This window comes from Apteryx mantelli, chromosome 23, assembly GCF_036417845.1.
Source record: "Apteryx mantelli isolate bAptMan1 chromosome 23, bAptMan1.hap1, whole genome shotgun sequence".
In the NCBI taxonomy this organism is placed as follows: Eukaryota; Metazoa; Chordata; class Aves; order Apterygiformes; family Apterygidae; genus Apteryx; species Apteryx mantelli.
The window spans coordinates 2,690,993-2,712,182 of record NC_090000.1 but is presented as its reverse complement, the minus strand read 5'-3'; the positions used below and the strand labels follow the sequence as shown (position 1 = coordinate 2,712,182).

The 21,190-nt window shown below is 45.1% G+C and overlaps 1 protein-coding gene across 2 annotated transcripts in view; it reads left to right on the top strand.

Annotated features, from left to right (window-relative positions):
* DIXDC1 (DIX domain containing 1) overlaps window positions 1-21,190 on the top strand; it is a 41,865-nt gene that overhangs the window by 412 nt on the left and 20,263 nt on the right. For both annotated transcript variants that reach the window (XM_013956631.2, XM_013956646.2), the window contains exons 2-5: window positions 12,426-12,555; window positions 13,452-13,577; window positions 15,360-15,612; window positions 16,823-16,930. In XM_013956631.2, coding sequence (XP_013812085.1) covers window positions 12,426-12,555; window positions 13,452-13,577; window positions 15,360-15,612; window positions 16,823-16,930 — 617 coding nt within the window. The remainder of the gene's footprint in view (window positions 1-12,425; window positions 12,556-13,451; window positions 13,578-15,359; window positions 15,613-16,822; window positions 16,931-21,190) is intronic.

Below are 21,190 nucleotides of genomic sequence, written 5' to 3'. Positions count from 1 at the left end.
CTGCAAAACAGCAGTAGTTTTGAAGAGTTTGTAGCTGTTTTACAGCTGATGTTTTTAGCTTGGATTTTTTATTCTTTTTTGCAGAGCTTTTATTCTTGTATCAGAAATACTGTAAACTGCAGTAAGGTTGTGGGGAATGGATTATTTTGTAGCATTGACTCCTCTCTTGAGTATAGGAGATCTCTATGTCTGAGAGCTGTTGGAAAGGCTGTAAATCTGCTGTGTGAACACACACGGTTCTCAGGAAAGGCTGACACAGAGCAGTCTGTCTCGTTTGTTATTCCATCCTGTTCTGTAGGTTGAACTTCTGGGGACTGAAATTCAGCTTGGTCAGGGAAATAGCATTTTTGAAGTTTTCTTTATTTGCTTATTCTGCTGTCAAGGAGCCAGGTAAATCATAAAATAAGGAATGAGAACCGCCAAGAAATTCCAAAGATGGGAATGCTGAGACTGCCAGGGGAGGGCAGGTTGTTGTTTGCTTCCCTCTTTAGGGTGCACAAAAGTTAGTTGAGTTGGACTCTCCGTTTGCGGACTTGGCACAAAATGCCAGGACAGCCACTGCCTGGCTGGAGTTCATCATGCAAACCATGCTGGAGCACCATTTCCTGCCTGCAAGCTGAGAAGGAAGGAAAACTGGGGGGGCTTGTTCTGGAAGCAAATAGTGGCTGCTGTTTCCTTTCTCACCTGGTGGAGGGGAGGGTCTTTTGGTGTGTTTTGCTCTTTCCTAGGGCGCATATCCTGTTTTGGGTGTGTTTAGTGTTTCGTCGTCTGTGCAAGGCCCCGACCCCATCTGACTGTGCCACCCCTATACTCCATTCTTTAGAGCAAACGCACACCCCTTCCAAGCTTAGCAGCGCCAGTCATCTGAGGCAAAACAAAAGAGGTATGAAACTCGAACCTCACAGCTTCATGCCAACCACAGGTCTCCCTTTAATGCTCTGCTTAACTGGGTAAATACTCCATCCCCTTCTCCACAGAGAACCTCAGTCTCGTTTTTAGCTGCAAAGGTATCACTTCAGCTCAAGTCGTAGAGGGTTACACTTCCTGTTCTCAAGGGCAGCAATTTCTTCTCTGGCGTAAGCTAAAAGTAACCAATATATTAATAATGGGAACAAAAAACAATTTTACGTTCAATGCCAGCCTCACCCAGCCTGTCTGGTTTTACCCAGAGGCTGCTCAGCTGCCACGGCAGAACCTGAGATTCACTCTCATGTCTCCCACTTGGGATCTCTGCACTGGGCCACATCATGCACTTTATAACTAAGGGCAAAATAAAATCAATTTTACAGGTACAAAACCTAAGGCACAGAGAGGTTAAACGGCTTGCCAAAGGGCAGACATTGCATCACTGACAGAGCTGGGAATGAACTAGAAACCCTGTAACTCCTTGTCTTCTGTTTTGATCCAGCAGCCATACTCTCCCCTCTATCCGGCTCTCCACGTTATGTGGCTATTTGTATAAGTCCCCAGATGTGACAGAGTGTCCCAAGGTGTCTGATCTCAACACAGGACTCCAATATTAAAAGGCTAGAAGTGAGTGGCTACTAAGCATAATGTTTGGGTGTGAAACCAGATTCAAGATAAAGAGTCAGACACAATTTTATACAAGCAGCGAATTGCGAGAATTGCCTTGCTGACTCAATGTCTGTTATGCTTTTGGTAGAGCATCTTTTGTGGCCAGGTGGCTGTTTTTGTGACTAGGTACCCTGAAATATAAAGACATACTTTCCAAATCTGTGCATAGATTAGCCCACACAAATAAGTAAGTAGCTAGCAAACTTATAGGTATATGTGCTGAGCTCAGGTGCAACCCTGGACATGCTCGGGACCTGGAGGCTAGGTATAGTTCTGTTTCTCTAGGGATGCTGGTTCTGTGTCTCTGTCTTGCACCTTTGGCCGATAATCCATGCCTGGAATGTTACCCAACACAGCGAGAGGCTACAGACAAGTTTCTTTTGTTTCTTTGCATCCTCCCTCCCTGTCCGCCCTGCTGGCTGAAGGCACCTGGGCAGCCTCATTATCTCTCGAGCAAGGGTGGAGGATGCAGCATCGTTGTCCCTTCTGTAGCTAATGCAGTTCTGCTTCACACATAACCTGTTAGATTGGTGATTTCTCCATGATTAACATAATCACAAATTGCTAAAGGGGACCTGTAAATTGCAAGTTCAGGGCTGTGCATTTCCCTTCCCTTTCAGAGTCCCTGGGCCTAAATAGGTTGCAGAGAGTGTCATCTGCAGACATCCAAAGCAGGGTTACTTTTGTTTAATGTTGAAATGGAGTGAACTCCCCTGAGGGCATCACACAGCTCCTGTCCCTTTTTCATTAATGGAGTATCCTGCCTTGAAGGTGCTTCCCTGCTGTTTAGAGAGTCTTATGCTGCTCTGAGACAGCTAAATAATTCAGTCCCACAGCTGGATGGTGCCATGGGAATGTGTGGTTGCTGTAAATGGCAGTTTATCACATACGGAAAACTAGAGCACAGGGTCTCTGCTGTGGTGACTCTGTCCATGTGGCCTCAGGTCACTCTCTTTCTTTGAGGAAATGCAGTTTATTTAAGACAAGTGCTCTGGCTTCTGTGAGTTGTTTAAGACAGATGGGGCTCACAGAAAATGTGTCAGAAATGGCCCTGACAGCTCCAAGCCGTTAATGTGGCTCTACTTCAACAATTATCCCCTTCTCCACCTTCTCTTTTTGAAGTAGGAAGATCATTTCCTCTGGCAGACTCAGTATGTAGCTGCTTGTGCACAATGAGTCATTTGAAATGGCAACTTGCTCCCTCCGAGACTACGTTGGACAACAAGCCTGGGACTGGGACTGGCTACTCCCTGGAGATTGAAATGGAGGTGAATTTTCAAGAGCCCAAGCAGAGGCTGTTTTGAATTAGGGTCTCCAACAGCAGCAAAGTGCAGTGCAAGATTGCCACGTAAGGCTTTGTCAACGCAGGGAAATGCATATGCGTTTTGCTAGGTGGGAACTGCTCGTTCCCCAGCAGTACGTGTGCAGGAAGCGATGCGGTGCAGGTAGGGCTCTGTGTTCTCACCCTGGTGGGCTGCTCGCTGCCTGCCGCCTTGCTGAGCGTAGGGTGTAATAATTTCCCCTGAGTGGTGGGTTCACAGCTGAGTGGCGGTTGAAACAGGAATTTCCTCTATTTCCCACATATATAGTCTCTCTGCTTATTTCACCATTAGAGGTTTGCTGTATCTGTCAGTTCACTTGAGGTGATTAGATAGCATGCTATCTGTGAGATCTGAATCCTTGCTGCGAGAAATGGCCTGGGTTTGGTTTTGGTTTGCTTTTCTGGTTGAAGTAATTTTCTGGCATTCTATTTCTGGTGTTGCTACTGTCTTGTGCTCGCAGCCGTTCTGTCCCCCATTGTCTAATGTGTGATCTGTGATAAAAACGTCTCTGCTACTGGGATCTTAGTAGCAGAAGCCTGCACTCACCCTCCCCTTGCAATGAGTGCTATTTATAGCTAATAGGATTCACTGTGAAGAGAGCTGTTTTAACTCCAGTCTCTTTCGTCCAGTTCAGCCCATTAGGGCCAGCCCATCCCTGTGTGTTCCCTGCGGCACTGAGTAGTGACTGTCGTGTAGTGTAGTGACTCCTCAAAGCCTGGCTTTTGCTAACTACTTCAAGCTCTGTAGAGATGCTGCTATTTTCCACGTAGTATGGTTGAGTCTCATTTCACATCAGCTTTACTTTGGTATGTATCCGCTAGCATTTTACTTCCGGTCGTACGCTGTTAAAGCAACAGGATGATCAAGCTCGCTTGTTTAAGGCTTGGCCAAAGCAAGAAAGGCTTGGAGCTGAAGAACTGCTTATTCTTGCCAGGTTGCCCCTCTGGTCTGCAAGAAGCCAGGCAGCTGCTGCTGTGTAATTCTGCTATGCCTCAAGTACAGACATCAGAAAACACAGCCGGGGCTTCCCATACCTGGATTTACATGGAGATGTTCTTTAGCAGAGAGTTGCTTGCTCTGGTAGGAACTCTTGTTGAGTTTGTCCAAAGCCCTTGTGCCTAGCCAGCAGCAGGACTATCAACAAGGGAAAAATGAGTTTGCTTTTACACAAGATTAGGGGTTCAGCCGTTAAGATTTGATCGCTGCCTGAGGTTCACTGTATGACTAAGGTAGGCTGTGCTTTGCTTGTGCAGCAGTGTCCGTGCTGTCCTTAGGCAGAGTGTATTACCAGTGCATTTGCACAGTAACAGGCAAAGGTTTATTGTTATCACTGTAGATCTCAAAGCATTTTACAAGGAAAACAAAAATTAGTACATCTGCTTTACAGCAAGAAACTGAGGCACACAGAGGCAAAGTGAGCTGCCAAATTCACAGTGAGCAAGCAGAGCAAGGAACCGAGTCTGTGTCCTAAATGCATCTTTAGTGCCCTGCATCCTTACCAGGTAACCTCGCTGGATGTCCCTTCCCCTTCTCTTTAGATTAAAGGTCCTTGCCTGCAAAAGGCACTGTTCAGTCGTACTGTGTGCTTAGCCTCTTCACAAAGCTTCTTTCCTCCCTCTGTGCAGGGCTAGTGACTGCATGCTCCTAAATAAGGAACAACGCTCCTTTTCTTTCCTGAAGCATCAGATGATGTCTCAGTGCAGTTTGTTTTGACAGACCTTAAACTTTATTTGGGTGTAGTGGAACCATTTGACAATCAGGGAGAATCATATGCTCCAAAGTACTGGCAGTTTACAGTAAGAGATCTACGGTTCAGCTTTTTGCACGTCTGCTTGGGTGGAAACACTGTTTGTTTAAAGAGAAAAGAGCCTCAAAACTCAAAATCCTTTCCTCCCTCAGACTGGGGAGCTGAGGTACTAAAACATCCTGCAAAAGTGCCAGAAGTGATCCCTAACACAGCAACGTGGCTTAAGCGAACAGATACCACCTTCAGATCTGTGAACATAAAAAGAGTGCATAGGACTGCCACTGTGGGTGTGGAAGGTATAGTGAGTAATCCCAGGACCTTTACAGACAGGAGATAGGAGTTAAAAGGAGTATGGGTAGAAAACAGATTAATCCCAGGGAGAACTCTTACTTGTGCTGTTATGAAAGTGTCAGGCAAAATTACTATTTGAAGAAGGCTTGCTTAGTTACCACTCACAAAAATACCCCCCATCTGGAAGAGGGGTGGCACAGGTGAGATCTCTGTGTGACAGCAAGGATATGTCTTGGCAAAATATCAGCAGAAGGAAAAGGTTGCTTACATGAAAAGGAAAAATGGGATCACTGGGCTTTTGTTCTGCACAAATAAAATAACTCTTTCATTATATGGAGATAAAAAGCTGTTGGAGACGTGCATTTCCTGCCATCTGCTCACCTAGGTTTAGTTTCCTGGGAGGAGACTCAAGGTTAGTTATTATTAGGTTGTAACAAACTACCAAGCATAACTGTCTTTCAGATGTGAGTGGTCATGCTGGCTTCGTGAGCTGTGTAAAAAGATCTTGTATTTGCATCTATTAAGCTCTTTCAAAACGTATTCTAAAATGCAACACTAACTGAATAAAATAGCAGCATTTGTAGGCACACGTAAGAATTACTCCATCCTCTACTGAAAGTCAAATGTCTCTGGAATGCAGCATGACAACTGTTCAAAATGTGGCTGTGCAACACGAAAAAAATTAAAATGGCAGAGGGAATTTAGGGAGTTTGAATATTTTCACTTTTGGTGGAATTGGGCCTTGCTCTGTAACACCCCAGCTCTTACTGCTTATGGGTAAAAGACAGTGAAAGATGTGGTAAACTTTGAAGTCAATAATCATGTATCCTGAAAGATAGTTGGGTGCTCTGGAAATTCTTGCTATTGTTTGTACTTGGACAACATGTGAAATGCACCTTCAACTCTAAACTTCATCCTTCACAGACCTCCCAGCACTTGAGCTGGCATCTGAAAGTCTGCCAGTGAGCTGCTCCTGTAATAGACCAAACAGGCACCACAGAGCAGTCATTTATTCCCCTCCCAGTAACAAGCGGTTAGCCAAGATGCCAAAGGCAGCTGTTATTTCAGCCCTGCTGTACTGCCAGGCTTTGAGCAAAAATCCCTGCTCTTCTCCCTCCGGACACGAGGACGGTGTTCTCCTGATCCTGACCTTCTAAATGAAGGGCAGAATCAGTTCCTGTGTGAGATCTGTGTTGAGAAGCCCAGAGAGTTGGATTTACAACTCCTTATATTTCCTCTGACCACACAGAGATGGCAGGAATATCTCTAAAGAAATTTTAAAGATCTGGCCAATGCTTTCCATAGTTGCAGGCACTTGCTTTCTAAAATCTTTGGACCAACCTGAACAGCCAGTGAAGGGCAGTCAAAATCAGTGGTTTCAAAAATGTTGCGTGGGCTAAGAGATCAGAGAACTGAAGACTGTACTCTTCACATTCTGGAATCTGGCTAAAAAAACAGGTGGCTAGTGTTTGAGATAAATTCACAGAACTAAAGAAAGGGTTTGTATTAAGACTAAGAAACTGAGTGCCTAAAACATAGTTTGGGATAAGGGCTTCCTTGGGCTGCTCCTCCAAAAGGTTTACACTGCTTGAAGCTTTGAAACTGAGCTTAGAAGTTACATAGGAAATATTTGCTGGCTTTCATCAAAATTTCAGGGTAATCCTTCTCGCTGGATCTCATCAAATCAGTGAAAAATCCTTGTCCAGATATGTTAGGAGGTTGGAAGTGTCCATGTTTGCATTCAGATAGGGGGGGATAAGAGTTAAGGAGGTCTCCTTGTTTTGAGTCACAAGTTTTCTCTGTTTCAGTTCACACAATATTTCTGTCTCCTGGTGTGCATGAAACTGCATAGATGCCTCCTTTTCCAAACAGTGCTGCTGCACTGAGGCATCTTCTGTGCTTGAGGTGGGCTATTTATAGGAGATATGGAAAATACACATTAGGCCAAAAGTTATTTTCAAAAAAATTACATGTCCTGCTTTAAAGTAAGAGTTATATGAAAGAGGAACCCTCTCTGTATATATGGTCGTTCTGGCATCACTCTGGTCCTAAGTGGCTGTGTTTCACTGTTCGATGCATCAGAGGCTATCTCCCTATGTTAAAAAGCCTGAATCATATTTAAGTAGTGATTTCCAGAAAAAAAAAATCTTCTGCTGACTTCGGGAGCAGAGAGAAACATCATTCTCTTTGCTTGTGAGTTTTTATTGTCTGCTTCTGCAAAGGCCTCATCAAACAAAAACATAAGACCGAAAACTGGAAGAGCACTGGATGGCAGATTACAGAGATCATCTAATTAAGATGTCAGAGAGCGCAGAAATCATGTGAGGCCTTAAACATCACATCCTGATGCAATTAGACCACCCTTTGAGCTTTGTTGTTGCAGACATTTGGTTCAGTGCTCTGAATATGCAGGACACTAAATGCCTTTCATGCTGGGACCAACCTCATAGCGTGAGGGCTGTTACTATTGACCCTGTGGGCAGTGTTCAGAGGGTATAGAGTAAAGATTATGAGCAACGTTATTCTTCTAAGCTCGGTCCCTAAATCCAACAGTCAGGAAAGATTCAGGTTCATCAAATGAATGCAGAAAAGGCACCTCTTCTTAGAAGCACAGAGTGTCGTGGGAGTCTCCTGTAACCCAGGAACAAGGAGGTCAGGCCCTCTGGAGGAATCTGCCTGCTAAAGAATGATTTCGTCCAAGAATGAAGTTGATGGCCAGCTTCAAAATGTGCAATTCCCTAATCTCAGAGGAGATGAAAATTAACCTTATGCAGCATCATATAGATGGCACTGGGAAAAGGGGTAGAGCAAAGGACAGACTAGCATTCCAAGGAATCATGATCTGCCTGTATTTACTGTCAGGCAGACGGGGCTGATTGATGGTAGAGAGGGGAGAAACATGAGCCCTAAGCAGCAGGTGGTGAATTACACTGGCTAAATGAGAATGGCAAGGACACCTAGGGCTGGCAGAAGATCTGCAATAGAGCTGCTGCTTTTCTTCCACCTGTGGAAAATATTCAATAATGATACTTAATTATAATTATCAGTAAGGGCTCGCTGCCCTTGAGAAGAGGTGTTGGCCCTAGAAGGGTGGGCTCTTCCTGAAGACAGTATGTAACTGGTTGCCAGTGGAAAGCATGAAGGTATGTGTTCCTGACCTCTGTGACCAGTGGGCCTAAGGCATTTTTGGAGAATGTATGCTGAATAAGTGATCTAAAGTGGAATCCTGCCCTCACAAATGCACTGCTCACTGAAGAGCACTGAAGTGGTAGCCTGTAACATGTTAGCAGAAGTACCTGCAAGTTGTCAAACCCTTTACACCCTTGTGGGTGGCCCTAGTATCTTGCTTTAAAATCTTCTCCAGTCCCTACAAGTCTTTTAGGGCTTCCAAAGTGACTTGGATGTAAGAACCTTGCAGTGACCTGCCTAGGAGTTGAAGCAATCTGGGCTCCAAGTCCCTTCTGGTAAGGGAGTTACTTTCCTAGTTGCAGCGTACAGGTAAACCTGGCCTTTTTTTGGAACACAAAGCTGTGTTAATATAAATAGGATTAAACCTAAATCCATCACAATCCTAATAATCTGTGCTCTGTATAGTAAATCTTAGACTAGGCTAGTATGTTTTTTTCCCTTGAAAATTCTGCCTTTTTTGGGGGGGGAGGGGAAAGGGGGGGCAGGACTGGGCCCTGGTGTCTGCCCTGTTAAGTCCAGGATGTGGCTGAACTGAAGCTCAGAGCAAAATGCAGGGGAGTAGCAGAAAATTACTGGGTAGTCAGTGGTTGAAGGACTAATTATTCAGGTAAAGGGAAGGGGTGAGCTAGTTAGAACAGTAGCTGCTCTGTCTCTGAGTGCTCTTAGATATAGCTGTGAGCCACACCTGATTATAAACCGACAAGGGGAAGCTCCAGGGGTTTGTTAAATCCTGGGCAGTTTGGAGCTTCTGTAGGAAGCTGAAACTAGCAGAGTTAGAACATGGCAGGAATTAGTGAAATAGGTCCTGCAGGACCTTCCCCTCCTACTGAAAGGGCAAAGGTTCAACAGGAGAATTGCAAAGGATTTGAGCAGCTGTCAGGATACCTGAGCAGGTATGGGGCGCTATGGACTCCTGCCTTCGGGGCTTAAAGGCTCACTTGGCATCCTTTCCTGAGCCTGGCTTGTGTTCTGCTGTTTGCCCTGCCTCTAGGTTTAGGGTCTGTTTTTGTTAATTAGGATAGTATAATTTTTGTTACGACCGAGATCCCTTTAGGATGGGTGCTGCACAAAAGGTGAAAAATAATCCTGATCTTCAAATTCTTGTGGTCTAATTAAGCCTGGATATTCCAAGTAGGAGCTGCAAATAATCAGAAGGAATAGTGAGGGAAAGATGAGGAAACTCAGCGTTAAGGATTACATTCTTCCATTCTTCTTTTTGCAAAGCCTGGGATTCCCCAGCAGGCACTGCTGCTTTAAGGGTTGCTTGTTCCCTCTGACCACGTTCCTGCTTTTCTAGGGGAGCAACACAGAGGATGCAGCTCGAGAGGTATGAGGTGGAAGCGTGGCCTTAGAGCACCTGGTACCTCCTGAACTTCTAGCTGCTCTGGAGCAAAGGCGCAGGTTAGAAGAGCCTCCGAGGCAGGGGGTTGAGCTGTGCCCGGTCCCTCCAGCGTGCCCGTGCTGGAGACGGGACGGGAGTGCAGCACGGAGTGCGTTTCAGCCCTGCCAGCTCCGTGCCGAGTGCTTGTGCTGCCCTGTTTGTGCAGGCCAACGGGGAAGTCGCAGAAAGTAAGGAAGCAAAGCAGTTTTGCCTCCCCAGCTTAAGCATTACTATATTAGGATTTCTGCTGAGCAGCTTGGAGGCTTTGTCCCTTTACGTGTTTAACACCGCTTTACTATTTTTAGATCATTAGACTTTTCTATCTGTTATTTTCTCAGTAAGTTCAGTTACCTGCTCATCTCAACTGCCAGAAGTGACAGCTTGCTCCCTGTTTTTTTAGTTTTGCAGGAATCTAAGTCTCTTGGTGAAGTCATTACCTTTTCAAGTTTTTTTGGATACAAAATCGGAAATGATGAACAAACCAACTGTCTGAATAGCTAGAGGAAAATCTTATGCTTTAGTGGAAAAAGTAATACTAAGTCTACTAATTAAGTGAAAGTCTGCAGTACTGTAGCAGCTACTGCTATGAGATTCTCCCCTTTGTAATGGTGACATTAATATTCCATTGCCCCCAAATCTTCCTTTTAATCAGGATTGTTTAAAGTGTAAATGTACTGGGATTTAGAAGTGTTTTTTTTTTTCTAGTAACAGTTTTAATCTTCTCGTGCTTTTAAGAAATAATAGAGATTAACATTGTGCCAAAAAATACATTTATGTAAATGCACAAAGAATGCTGAGAGAAGAAACAGAATCAACTGTTCAGTGAAAGGCTCTACTTTGGCATAATTTTTTTTCCTTTGAGTGAAAAAGGAGATTTCTGACTGGAAGAACCCTATAGTCTCTCACAGAATTGCAAGCTTCTGCAGGCTGGAAGGAGTTATACCCATTACGGAATTAGTACAATATAGCATTCTAGTTCAGAACTTTGTAAAATGATTTAAAAAAATAAGTACAAAGAAGTAAACACAATCGGTGAGAAGGAGATTATTTTCTTAAATTCCATAGACTTCAGATGCAATTTTCATGCAACCCTGTTCAGAAAGTGTTTATTGAATCCAGATATTTCCGTAATGGTGCTGATGCTGTATTACTGGGTAACAGATGGCTCTGTAAACAAACCTACTTCTCTTCCACTGATAATTATTTGAATAAATTAAAGCTTGTCTGAACGCCTGTGTGATAGAAGGCTTGTGGTCTGTCTGGCTCTGGAATTAGATTGTGCTGCGAGACTGGATCTCAGTGCCCACGTGCTCAGTTTAAGTATACTTGCAAGAGGCTGGGATGCTTCTTGCAGGCTGGCAAGAGCTGTTATTACTGTTGACCTAAAAATCAGTGCAGGATCATAATTTTCTGCAAAAGGTACAGAAGTCAAGGCGATGCTTGTTAATGCGACAGGGGATATGCAGGATTAAGTAGAAACCAGAACCCCCTGAAACTGGGCAGGCAAAACTGACGTATGTTGTTGCTGTCACAGCCAGAGAAGATCACACAGACCCCATCCACTGAAGGGCCACGTCCGCTCCAGCGAGCGTGCACCAGTTCTGCCACTTCTGCTTCCTTCTTTTAAAAGCGAGCGGGCTGTCTCCCAGGCTCGTTTCCTCTGTCGCGCTCTCCAGCGCCCTGCTGAGTGAGCACAACTCATGGAGCACAAGTGTCCGGGCACCCTTCTGAATCAGCAGACCGAGCCGCGGTGCGGTTAAAGTTGGATTTCCCTTGTCAAGATAATTAAAGTGAGGCTGTGATCAGAATGTGATTTTTTTGTTGTGGGCAATAAAAGCATAAACTCTGACTGACATTGCTGAGATAATATGAAATGGAGACCTAAAACCTGCTGCACCAGCAGAATAACAGGAAGCTTAGTGAAAGAGAGTCCCATAAATGAATCAATCTGTTTACACTCCACGTGCCGCGCAAACCCTGCCCAAAGGGATTTCAGTTTCACCAGGGCTCCCACTAGCCATGGAAGTGCCGGTGAGAGGGAGACAGAAATGAAAAGGCCACGTGAAGCGGCTGTGTGCCTTTCAGTCGGTGATGGCAGGTGGGTCCTCGCATTGACCGGGAGCCTGGGTCTCCCTGGTCTTCCCCTCGTGTCAACATCCGCAGCTGTGCGAAGCAGCACCCAGGATGCCAGAAGGGCAGCGCTCTTTGCTCTTGCAGGTCTAAGTGCTGTGGCAAGCTAGCCCCCAGGTGTTCAGGGCCCTGTATAGAAACAGAATTGGTCCTTTAGAAATGCGGGTGCAGCTCCCGGGAAACAGAGGAAGGGTCTTCTGCAACAGGGTGGCTCATCCCTGTTGCATGAGCTGTTACAAGTGAGCCGTGCCTGCAGTGCTAAGGAGGAGGGAGGCTGTGGTCCCTTCCAGGAAATCTGCTCTGGTTGTTTCTTTTGGTAATTGGCATAGTTCAATGTGGGATATTGCACAGATTTTTCTTGCTTCTGCACTGTGGCTTTTTTATTTTTCAGGTATCTGGAAGGAAATATTTGGGGGTGAGAGTGAAAGGAGTTAACAACTGTGAGTGAATGAATTTTGGCACCAAAAATGAGGGGCTGACAGCATTGTTTTGGCACCTGCGTGCATTAGACATTATGTAAAGCAAGCTCTCTTCTCAGTTGTGCTTAGCACGAGTCCTGTCCTGCTGCCTGCTTGCTCTTCCCATCCTGGCATGGGCTGAGCTGCAGCACAGTGTGCAATGACGTCAGTCAGTGCTCAGCAGGCTTTGGGATGAGATCCATTTGTGTTTATTTTCAAAGGCAGAAGATGGTGAAATCTGTGAAGAAGAGTGAGAGAAAAGTGAGAGCTATCCAACTTCCCCCTAAAAGAGCCGTGGTTTGCAAACAGTTTGTTTTGTTTTTTATTTCAAGCAACAACTGCAGGCATATGTGGCCTGGGTGAATTCCCAGCTGAAGAAGAAGCCAACAATAAAGCCAGTCCAAGACCTGAGACAAGATCTCCGAGATGGAGTTATTCTTTCCTCGCTTATCGAGATTGTAGGTCAGTAATGCCACATGGCACTATCTTTCATCTTGCAGTTTCAGATACTGTGCGGAAGAGGCTGGCCTTGGCTCGGACCTCTGCGAGGCTGGCCGGTGGGCACTACTGACCGCATCAGAGCTGGGGGAGAGTGGGCCATTTTAAAAGGAAACAAAATTGCAAACCGTACAGGCAGTTCTATTGAAGTCCAAATGTGTTAGCAGACAGTCATCTGTGACGTTGGGGGGTAGCCAAATTGGGGACTTTTCCAAATACATACGTGGTCTCGAATGTATCATGTGGCAGACGTGCTGAAACCTGTCAGAGGCCGTGTTAATTCCCGCAAGGCTGGAATACAGCCACAAAAGGATTTCCTTTATAGAGGAATGGTGTTAGGTTCTCACTGTGGTGGGGGCCTTTAGCTGCCTCTCTGTGTATATGTGTCACTGTGACTCAGTTCGGCATCTCCAATGCTAAGGGCAGGGCTGGGAGACAACACGCACGCAGGTGTCAATGTGGGGCGTTCTCAGAAGAGTGAACTGCCTGCCGAGATATTGATATTTATAAGAAGAGAACAGAGAGGCTGAGCAGAAGCAGTCCTGGGAGATGGTGCTTTCTCTCTGAGACTGTGCAGTACCGTCTAATGTTTCCACACAGATGAGCACAGACTGACTTAGGAGCAATCATGGAATAATGAAGTATGCTCAAAATGTACCTTTGCAGGCAATATATTGCAAAGCTCATCTCTGACCTGGTTATCCCCAGTTCTGGATACCTTATGAGCAGGAAAAGAAATCACGCATGTCTCTTGCAGTCCCTGACAGGATGCAAGATCAGCCCCTACACTTGTGACCGTTCCTGTGACAGCACCTAGCAGTTCTGTTCCTCTCTGTAATTAAGGTGTTCCATTTTCGCAGCTGGTGAGAAGCTGAATGGAGTTCAGGTCAATCCCACCAGTCAGCAGGAAATGAGGGAAAATGTGGAGAAGGTCTTACAGTTTGTGGCATCCAAAAAGATCCGCATGCATCAGACATCAGCCAAAGGTATGTGCTTCTGGAGGTAGCCTCAGATGATTCTATTTGTTGAAGGCCTAGTTCTGTTTTGTTTCATATTAAACTGATAGTGTACCGGTTGGTTTGTGGGGAGTGGGTTTTTTTTTTCTTCTGTGGTTTGGTAATAGGTTTTGGGTTGAATGACACTGTATTTCTATCTGCTCTTGATAGCAAAATTCAGTGAACAAGAACAGAAATCCCTTTTCTCCTGCTATTAAACAGTCAGTAATGGGTAATACAGACTTAGACTGTCTCACTGAAAGGAGGTACAAATCTGTTATTGTAAAATGAGCCTTGGGAAAAATAATTCTGGACCTCTGGAAACCTGTGATAATGCTTCCTGTGGCCTACAAACTCTGCTGTATTTCCTGTGCAGAGAAGAACAGTGCATGCAATGGGAAAGAGACCCAGTACACAAAATCACATGTCTATGGCATGATTTAGTCACGTATCACAAGGACTGGGGGAAAAAAATACTCGTGGGGCAGAAAACAGGCCCTCATCCTTGCGGTTTGCTGACTGTACTGGGAGGGGGACTGTTCCTATTGTCTGGGGCCCTGCAGATGGGGGGCAGGGGAGAGATGCTGAGACTGACTACGTGGAGCACATGACCTTTCTTGGCTTTAGCAAAAGAGCGCAAGCTGTTGGTTTATAGGCCTCAAGGTGAGAAGCTTAGTATTTGCATAAAAAGGAATGAGTACTGTCCCCACAGTAGAGCTACTGGCAAACTGAAGGCTCGATCAGTAATGTTGCAAACTAATTCTTACCGGCTCATGACTGTAGAAATGGTGGCAATACTGGTAACTTCCATAACAAATGCATCAACCCAGACATACAATGAAATGATGCATCATGTGGTCATAGGATGGGATACAGGCACAGGACTCTGTGGCACGAGCTCTGGAGCCCTGATCACAGCTTTGACACTGACTCATTCTGGGACTTCAAGCAGGTCACACAAATCCATGGCTTCATGTTCTCCATGAGTGACATGGAGGTGACTGTCACTGTGACATATTGACTATTCCTTATTTTTTGGCCACTAAAGCAAACAGTAACCAGCCTTTATGCTTCCAGCACCTGTGATTTTTTTTCAAGGCTGCCTCTGCTGTTTGGAAGCCTAAGTCCTATTATTTTTAATGGACTTTGAGTATTTCAATTCACTAAATGGTTTTAAAAAATTCTAATCTGAAAGAACAGTTGATCTTTGCAGTGAATGTAGTCAATGCATTTGAGCTAGTTTAGATGCTGGGGGAAGTGTGTAGTGTGAGATCATCAGAACTGATTAGTTAAAATTTGCAAGGTGCTACAAACAATTTAAGGTACAAGACACCTATTAAAAAGAAACATTGCTGCTCTCTCATCTTTCATATTAAAAATGCAAATTCCATTTGCCAGTTGGAGCAGCTGCTAGGACAAGGGCAGTCTTCAGTGACTGCTGTACTCTTCCAGAGACCCTTTAGTAATTACAATATGCTGTCACATTACCTGCTGGATTGTTAGCTGAAATGCCCGCAAAAGAAAGGCTCAGGCCTGTTCAAAGCACTTAAACTTGTGATCTGTAGGTGGCAGTCAGCGTGCTGCTTTGTACAAAACAAGCAAAACCAAGTATCCATGCTGTAATGCAGTCCTATCTGCATAGTACTTTGTTTTTTTTCTTTTTTACTGGCATGATCCATTGGGTTTAATTGCACCCACACTTGTTGGTCAGATGCAGCTCTTGTGGGACTTCATATTAATGGCATTCTTCTTGGCTTTAATTGCATTTTGCAGATATTGTTGATGGAAACTTGAAATCTATCATGAGACTGATCCTGGCCTTAGCTGCTCATTTCAAACCAGGCTCGGGGAGAGCAATGAATCATAGCGCACCAGCTGGCACTGTGGGGAAGAGTGCATCGGCATCAGCTGCCAGTCACAGGCCTCGTTCTGCTGCCGCCGTGGCCCAAGGGGCGGTGGCTGCTCTGGCAGATGTTCGTCAAGATGTCTCACAATTGGGTCGGGATGTTTTTCGGCACAGGCAGAGGTAAGGGGTGCTTCCTGGTTATGTGAGGTCAAGCTGTGTTAGCACTTGGGCAAAATACCTTTTAGGAAAAAAAAAAAAGTATCTCTTGATCCTGATGCTTCCCTATGCAAGGGAGTCTCCCATTGCACAAACAAGTGGAGACAAACCACTACTGTCTCAGTGAAACCAATGGTGGCCTGACAAAGGGAAGTACTGATCTGGCCTGGCTACTTCATGATGAAAACTACAGGTATTTTAGCTTCTTTTCAGGTTTAACAGCAAAACGACTGCTGAATTTCTGTTATCTCACTGCAAAAGAACACTTCTTTGTGCCCGAGGCTGCCTTTTTTTCTCCCTCTTGCACTGAGCACAATGCCCTGTCTTGGTGCTGTGTACTTGGAGCCTATCATTTCAAGTGAAACAGAAAACTAAGGTCTTAACTATGGGTCCTGGTTACAGACCTGGGAGCATTTTTTGCCAGAATTATAGTGTTGCTCCTATTGTCCAAGTGCATTCTGTCCTCTACGTTGCTGTTCATCCCAGTGTTATGCTTCCTGCTGTAGACGGATGCAGAATGTTGCCGTGTGCTGTTAATCAGCTGTAAGCAGAGGAGTTCTGGTGATAATGAAGGGAAATGATCCATGTACAGAAGGAATGTGTGACTCTGAAAAGCACATTTTAACACTTGCAAAAGGTGCTATGTGGATTATAATAAGAATAGTAATGACATTTAAATGGAAGCCAGATGGCTGCCTATCGAGGGTTTCATTTACACAGTTAAAGGTCATTTGCCCATATTATACTGGCTCAAGGGAGTACCCATGAAGCAATTTGGAAATGAGGCTGAAATTATATGTTTTGCTGAAAAATTAAATGTTAAAGTTTTTTCTTGCAAAGACCTTAGACCAGGAATTCTTCAGGAAAAACAATCTTTGTTTTATTTGCATATGTTGTTCTTTTCCTTGCCTTCCCAGAACTCTTCTAATTTTTCTAGCCACAGAACTGGGGATGGGTTTAAAAGGTAAGCTCCTATCTGCCTGTGTTTCCTCACACCAAGAACACAGAATGAAGCTCCCTGATACTAGATTTTCTTTAAAAAGTGTCAGTTTTCTAGCTGTCCCCTCCTTCTTACCTTCCTTTCATCAGCTCTCCTGCCATCCTCCTTGGAGACCAGGATAATTTCTGCCCCTGCCAGGTAAGGCTTCCCTCATTCTGTGATTATTACCTCCAGGAACAGCAGCATGGATGAGGAGATTGGAAACCCCTACTGGAGTGTCCGGGCATTGGTGCAGCAGTATGAAGGGCAGCAGAATGTGCCCTCAGAGTCCCACTCCTCCAGGTAAGAAACTCTCTGTTGCCAGGATGTGTCCCCTCATGGTGCCGTGCATGGCAGAGTCTGTACACTGCATTCCCTTCAGTGTGCCCTTCCTTATCACCAGAGTCTGGTTCATTTTGATAGAAAGGAGGGTTCCCAAACTACAGTCTTCTGGCTGATCTGTAGAGTGACGCCTCAGGAACCAGCATGAAGCTATGGTTTTCTGCCATTTCTCCCACAGATAAAACTGATCTCATCTATGATGTGAACACATGGATAAGAGCTGGGAACTCCTGAGTTATAATTGCATCTAGAGCTCTGGAGTGTCCTTCAGCAAGACAGGGGGAATAGGATCAGGAAACACCCAGTCCAGGATTTTACTGGTAACCTGAATGTAGAGGTGGAGCTGAGTGAGTGAGCACTGGCATGAGGGATGCTGAGCCAGAGTTCCTGTCCTGCCCTGCAGGAAAGAGGGGGCAGAGTAGCTAGGGTGCAAGAGATGAATGTTTCATGAGCTGATGGAAAAGATGTGGAAGAAAGGAGCTTAAACCAAACAAACGTCATGCCCTGCAGAGAGGAGGGGGCATGTGGATTTGAACAGGAGACAGTTACAGTAATGCACTATTCTTTAATCCAGACCTGTAGTTTCTGGGGGATCAGCAGCTGTTTTCATTGCCATTGTGCCCTCATCCATCACCTCTGTCTCTAGCTTCACAGTTATCTAATTTACCCTTCCATTCCCTGGACTTTCACCTTCAGTCCAGTGCAGCATTTAATTATTTTACTGAAACATCTCCCTCATATTCTTGCAAAGCCCAAAAGTCAGAGTTCACCACGGTTTCCACTGGAGGTGGTTTTGCCCTTTAAAGTAGGACTTGGATCCTGAGAAGTATATGCTCTGTCCTATAAATAGCCTGCAGCCTTGGTTGGGGATTCACTAGCACAAGTTAAGCAAGGTCAAGCTGGGGCAAGTGGAGGCTTTCTAAAGAAATGGCTTCTGCAGAAGCCAGGACTGGTTAGAACTGCATCATGTAACACATTTGCTGTAGGAAGTGGTATAATTCACAGCTGTGAACCTGACCACTATGTGCTGGTCACAACACATCAGGTTGGTGCTTTAGAGGCTCTTCTCACTCCCCCTTGCTTTGGGGCAGAAGTCAAAGCTCTTGCCGCAAATTACTGGGGTGATGCATGACTGTGGTTTTTGTTGTTGTTTTTGTGGATACAGGAGAGACAGTGTAGCTGAAGAGGTATTTCGGAAACTGCTGTGGTGGGGGAGCTGTTCCAGTGTGGATATGCTCATAGTGAAGGCAGCCTTCCCCTTTTTAAGAAACTAGCTTGAAAATGAAGGACTGGATGTCTGAACATATCAGATCTCCCTGTGGGCATGATGCTTTGCTCCATTTGAGCTCCTCAGGAGCAGACTAAGAGGGCAGAGCTGCATGGGCATGGCTGCAGCTCTCTTGATTCACAGTCTCCTGGCCCCAGTTTAAGCCACTGCTCTGCTCTGTTGTCTCCTTGTCTGGCCCTGAGACTGCCTCAACTAGAATTTTTCCATCGTGCAGGACTGAGGAGGTTCATTTGTCTCGGGCACACTGCCACTGGCCGAGTCTGCAGGCAGGATTTCTCCACAGGATTTCTTGGGGCACTTTTGATGCTTTGTAATATGAAGAGACCTCCATGTACCTGAGAACTGGGGTCACTTGGTCCAACAGAATGGACAGAAGAAGCACAGGAGTTTGGACTTTTCTTCAAAGCTTTGCTGTGTATCACCCTGAGGCCTGCTTCATAAATACTGAAGCCATACACATTCGGAAAGGTATGGGAACTCCATGTGAGCTGGTATCGGACCACTGTCTCCACATGATGTCAGCAGAGAGTGTACTTTTGAAGCTGTCATTTCCAAGGGAGAGATAAAAATTCTGGCCCTGGCAATAGGATTTCATGGCTAATTTCACAGGACTTCAGTGTAGACTTTTTAACTGTGATCTTACCAGGACGGTGAGTGAAATGTTTTGCCTCTCCGCTCGTTCTTCAGTTTGAACTGGCCGTAGGATTTTATGGGTACTCTCCTACCCTATCAGGCGTTGTCAGGCAGCTGCTGTTTGCCCCTTTTCACTGGTGAGTGAATATTTCCATGTATGCACATTTTAAATCACTTTGTGATTTTTTTTCTTTTTTTTTTCTCCAGAATGCCATGAGTTTTTCTTAGTATATGGTAGTGGGTATTACTATTGATAATAGGACATAACATGGTGAGAGCCTTTTATATAATATGTGACTTCTGCAATTTTCTTGGACCGTCTACCGTGGATTCAGAAAACAATGTTCCAGCATGCAGATGCACATCTCAAGTGAAATATCTAGCCTTTCAGTGAGAATCCTTGCCTTTTTAATCTGTTTCTGCCTGGAACTTTTAAAGCTGTCTTGTTTTCAGGAGTAAAAGAGCACATCTCCAAATTGGAGCATAGCAGCTACTGTAGAAATTCCAGATGTCAGTAGATGTGGGTGCATAGAGGCCTAAGGCTGGAATAGCAAAGGCCAATGGATTTGTCAAGGCTTTAATGGGATCTAACTCTGGAAAAGCTGAGGATGCTGGAGTTAGGAAAAAGAAACATGGAAACAACCTGTACCTTTGAGAGAAATACTCTTCGTGTTGGTTAATGTCATTAATAGGAAATACTTTCTGGTTGAATTAGAGATTCTGAAACTGCACCAGATTCTTCTGGGTCCTTCTTCTCCACTTTGTTCCCTGTGTGTGTGGATCAGGAGCTGAAGGGAACCCCAGGCCCTTGTAGGTTGCCCAGTAGGTTGTGTGTGGGTTCCCTTCCTGAGCTCTGCTAATCCTGTGTCATGGAGGCGCATAGAGAGCGACTGATAGCTCACCAGGAAATGATCAGATATTAGATCAAGCTGGAGCTAAAACACTTTTTTAATTAAAACTGGGAATATGCCGTGATGTGTAATTAGATTTCAGTCATAATGTCTTGAGAATGGAATTTTCCCCATCCAGTATGTAGACTTGTTCCTTCAAAAACAGAGAGGAGGGTCAGAAATTGTGTTGTGTTCAGCAGCAGCAAGGTCCAAGAGACAGGCTGGAAGGGATGTTTAAGGTGCTGGATTCTGTCAGTGTTATCAAAGGGCAAGACTCCAGCTTTGAGGGCTGGTGAAAGAGAGCAGGCATGGTAATGCTATTGATTTTTTTTTTTTTTTTTTTTTTTTTCCCCTCGCATGCAAGGCTCCAGCTGGGGAACAGATCCAGGCTGCCAGGCAGAAGACTGCTTTTCTGTAGCCTCCAGCACTGCCAGATATAGAACTTGCTCTGTGTGAGCAAGGAGAGAGCAGATTGAGGCTATTGTGGTAAAAAGGCATCTGATGCCATTAGCCAGAGGCACAGCAATTACAAACACAGAGGTTGGCTGTTTAATTGCAGGAGGAACTGCCAAGTGGGGAAAGATCTATTCATATCAAGTCTTATCATGAAATCAGGAGTATGTTGTACTGTGGTAGGGCACCAGTCAGTGCCTGGTGTCTCAGAAATCAGACTCAACAGTAGCCATACTCTGTACGCTTTGTTTTGAGTTGATGAATGAAAGTGCTTTGTGAATAGGTGCAGGGAAGACGTAGGTACCTGTGGGTATTCAGGGGAAATGAAGGCTAACTCATGATACACCTCCAGAGAAATGAGGTCCTGGCATGTAAGGCCACTGCATATAGGTCTTGGCTATTGTGGTCCAGCCTTTCATTCTTCTGGGTCTTTTTCCCCATACAAAATGCAGAGAACACCTGTGTTGCCTTCCTCTCATGAATTCAGCTTCCAGTTCCCTTCACCCTTATTTCAAACTCTGTCCCCAAGCAGTTGCACTGACTTCCAATGGACTTTGTTTAGAGGTCTCTTCCTTGCATAGTCAAAATATTCTTTCTCTGAGAATATTGGCTGCATCCTTTCCACTGCAAATCTGGTTCATGCTGGCTATTTTCAGAGCTCCCGAGGACCGTGCTTCCTCTTACCTCTGGTGGGATGGATCAGTCGGCGATCTACCCAAGGAAATTGAGAGCAGTGTGAGCTCCAGGTCCTGGTCATGTCTTTTGCTGACCCCAGGCCTCACGATAAAAAAAGAGGCTTGTTTCTCTTTTTCCTTCCAAAGAGAAATAAAGTAGCTCGGTTACAAGAACTGGCTGACAGAAAAAAGCCATAGTTTTTTATTAGCAAGAGGGATGTGGTTAGTAACTGCAGCCATCCCCCTCCGTCTAATTGTGCTGCTGCTGAGCCTGTCCCAGAGC